The sequence below is a fragment of the Arachis hypogaea genome, chromosome 5, assembly GCF_003086295.3.
Source record: "Arachis hypogaea cultivar Tifrunner chromosome 5, arahy.Tifrunner.gnm2.J5K5, whole genome shotgun sequence".
NCBI lineage: Eukaryota > Viridiplantae > Streptophyta > Magnoliopsida > Fabales > Fabaceae > Arachis > Arachis hypogaea.
Genome location: NC_092040.1, coordinates 77,133,944 through 77,137,269, shown reverse-complemented (window position 1 = coordinate 77,137,269; position 3,326 = coordinate 77,133,944). Strand labels below are relative to the sequence as shown.

The window sequence follows — 3,326 nt, the reverse complement described above, 5'->3', positions numbered from 1 at the left end:
TCAGAGTGTGCTTTTACGGACTAAGGAGGACAAACCTGAAATTGTCAAAGCAGATTCGAGTTTATACGTCGAACAAATGCATGTCAATTTTAGGATATATAACCGTAAATTAAAGCCTTTAAATGTTGATCGATCTCTGAATCCTTACAATTATGAAGGGTGTTATCTGACTTCGGAAGGCCATTTGGTGAAGTTGTGTTACCCTGACCTGTGATTCGAGCCGACTGGTTGGGACTGTCTTTCGTGAAGAGCTCACAGACTGCACTATGGACCAGGTGGAGGAAGTTTCCAACTACCTCGTAACTTTGCGTAATTATTTAAATAATTTTCAGTTCTTAGAAAATAAAGATGATTCTTCTGATAAAGTTGAATCATATAGGGTTAGTATGTTCACTAATTGTAATGTATTCGATTCGACGCTTCCGATCGAATTTAGTTATGATTTCCCTTTTCTTTGTAAAGAAATTAATGATGCAAGCTGGACTGTCGATTTAATAGCAGAGACTCATTGTGTAGAAAATAAAGGTAGTGATGTTTTAATCAGAGATCAAGTTTCTTCTATTTCAAATAATTCTATTGATTTTACTTTTGATTGTATATATGATTTAGAACCTTTGGGGTTTGAAAAATATTCAGTCAAAGATGATGATTATTATAAAGGGTTTGAATCTCAAGATCCCTTAGAAGAAATTAATTTGGGGACTTCCAATGTTGTTCAAATTACATATATTTGTAAAGATCTTGTTGATCCTTTTCGAACTGAGCTCTTTAATCTTTTACATGAGTTTAAAGATTGTTTTGCGTGGGATTATCATGAGATGCATGGTCTCGATCGTTCATTAGTCGAACATGGATTAGCATTGAAACCCAATGCTCGACCTGTGAAACAAACTCCAAGACATTTTGCTCCTGAAATCAATATTAAGATTAAAGAAGAAATAGAATGCTTAATCAAGGAAAAATTTATTCGAACTGCTCGTTATGTGGAGTGGGTATCGAATATTGTCCCAGTGATGAAGAAAAATGGGAAATTAAGAGTATGTATCGAATTTTACGATTTAAATAATGCTACCCCAAAGGATGAATATTTCATACCAATTGCAGATATGTTGATCGATTCTGCAGCGGGAAATGAAATTCTTAGTTTCATGGACGATTATTCTAGATATAACCAAATTTTTTTTGCGGAAGATGATGTGGCTAAAACTGCTTTCCGTTGTCTTGGGGCGTTAGGTACATATGAATGGGTAGTTATACCTTTTGGTTTAAAGAATGCCGAAGCAACATATCAGTGAGCAATGAATGCTATTTTCCATAAATTTATTGGAAAATTTATGGAAGTATATATCGATGATGTCATGGTAAATTTGATCTCAGTAAGCCAGCACATTGATCATTTAAGGAAGGCATTCCTTACTATGATAAAGAAAGGGCTAAAAATGAATCCTTTGAAATGTGCTTTTGGGCTATCGGCTGAAAATTTCTTAGGTTTTGTTGTTCATAAAAAAGGGATAGCTATCGATAAAAATAAAGCAGGTACAATATTAGCATTGTCTGCACCCAAATCGAAGAAAGAGGTACAATCATTTTTGGGTAAAGTAAATTATCTTCGAAGTTTCATTTCGAATCTTTCGGATCGAACTAGAGTGTTTGCACCTTTAGTAAAACTAAAAAATGATTCACATTTCGAATGGACTGCAGACCATCTGTCGACGTTCGATTCGATTAAAACTTATCTGTCTCAAGCTCCGATTATGGCAAATGTTCGATCTTCTGAACTTTTGAAATTATATATTGCAGCAACTGGAAATACTATAGGATTTATGTTAGCCCAAGATGATGAAAATGGGAATGAACGAGCAGTTTACTATCTTAGTCGAGTCTTAACTGACATTGAAACGAGGTATTTCCCAGTTGAGAAATTGTGCTTATCTTTATATCATGCTTGTATGAAATTAAAGTGTTATATGGTGGCTAAATCCGTAAAAGTTATAGCACAAACCAATCTCGTAAAATATATGTTGAGTTTCCCTATTTTAAGAGGACGTTTGGGGAAATGGATGTTGGCATTAACATAATTTGATTTACAATATATTCCGGCCAAGGTTGTGAAAGGACAGGTTATTACAGGCTTTCTTGTGGATAATTCAAAAGGTCTGAATGACCAGGGGGCAAATATAGTTGATGTGGAAATCAACTATTGGAAATTATATTTTGATGGGTCTAAGCATAAAGATGGTGCAGGGGTTGGAATTCTTATTGTTTCACCAGAGGGTATTCCATCAGAATTCTTGTTCGAATTAAAATATCCTTGTTCTAATAATGTGGCCAAATATGAGGCTCTAATTTTGGGTCTTGAAATTTTAATTGATAAAGGAGCTTTAGAGGTTCAGATTTTAGGAGATTCACAATTAGTGTTAAAGCAGTTGTCGAAAGAATATAAGTGTAATAATGAGACGTTACAGAAATATTTAGTAACTGCTTGGGAATTATTAACATCCTTTCAGAAGGTTTCTTTGGTGCATATCCCAAGAATTCATAATGAAATTGCTAACGAATTAGCCCAAATTGCTTCAAGATATTGGGTTCGTCCGAAGACTCTGAAGAAATTATCTAGTATCCATCAAATTTTAGTGCCAGCAAATGAAAGAGAAGTTTTGTGTGTGGATGAATGGGAGGATTCTGATTGGAGAAAGCCTATTGCTCATTATTGAGAGATCCCAGTATTACAGTGACAGAAAGGTAAAGTTACAAGCAATAAACTTTGTCTTAATGGCCGATGAGTTGTACAAAAAAAGGATCGATGAAAGTTTATCAAGATGCTTAAGTCGAGAAGATCAAAATATTGCTTTGGGTGAAGTTCATAATGGAATATGTGGTGCTCATCAGGCAGGAAAGAAAATGAGATGGGTGTTATAACGCAATCATGTATATTGGCCATCTATGATAAAAGATTGTATCGATTATACAAAGGCATGTCAATAATGTCAGAAACATGGCTCGTTACAGCAGATTCCAGCGGTTGAATGACATTCGATAATAAAGCCATGGCCATTTAGAGGTTGGGCTTTGGATTTAATTGGGTTAATTCACCCTCCTTCATCAAAATAGCACAACTTTATTTTAGTAGCTATTAATTATTTCAAAAAATGGGTTGAAGCAGTTTTCCTAATAGAAGTTGGCCAAAGTGAAATAATAGACTTTGTCGAGGAATATATTATCCATCGATTTGGTATCCCTCAGACATTAAGTACTGACCAAGGGACCATGTTTACTGGTCAGAGAGTTAAGAATTTTGCAGCCTCGAGGAGTATTAATATGGTTAC

General features: G+C 34.8%; 1 protein-coding gene across 1 annotated transcript; it reads left to right on the top strand.

Moving 5' to 3' along the window:
* The first annotated feature begins 818 nt into the window (after positions 1-818).
* Positions 819-2,714, top strand: LOC140173216 (uncharacterized). The gene is made up of 3 exons (XM_072195987.1): positions 819-1,233; positions 1,702-2,009; positions 2,106-2,714. Exons 1-3 carry the CDS (start codon positions 819-821, stop codon positions 2,712-2,714), a joined length of 1,332 nt encoding a protein of 443 aa, XP_072052088.1.
* The last annotated feature ends 612 nt before the right edge of the window (positions 2,715-3,326 follow it).

Coding starts and splice junctions, on each gene's coding strand:
- LOC140173216 (XM_072195987.1), top strand. CDS start 819: ATGCATGGTCTCGATCGTTCATTAGTCGAACATGGATTAGCATTGAAA. Junction 1,234..1,701: donor CCGTTGTCTTGGGGCGTTAG/GTACATATGAAT, acceptor AATGGACTGCAG/ACCATCTGTCGACGTTCGAT. Junction 2,010..2,105: donor TTATAGCACAAACCAATCTC/GTAAAATATATG, acceptor ATTCCGGCCAAG/GTTGTGAAAGGACAGGTTAT.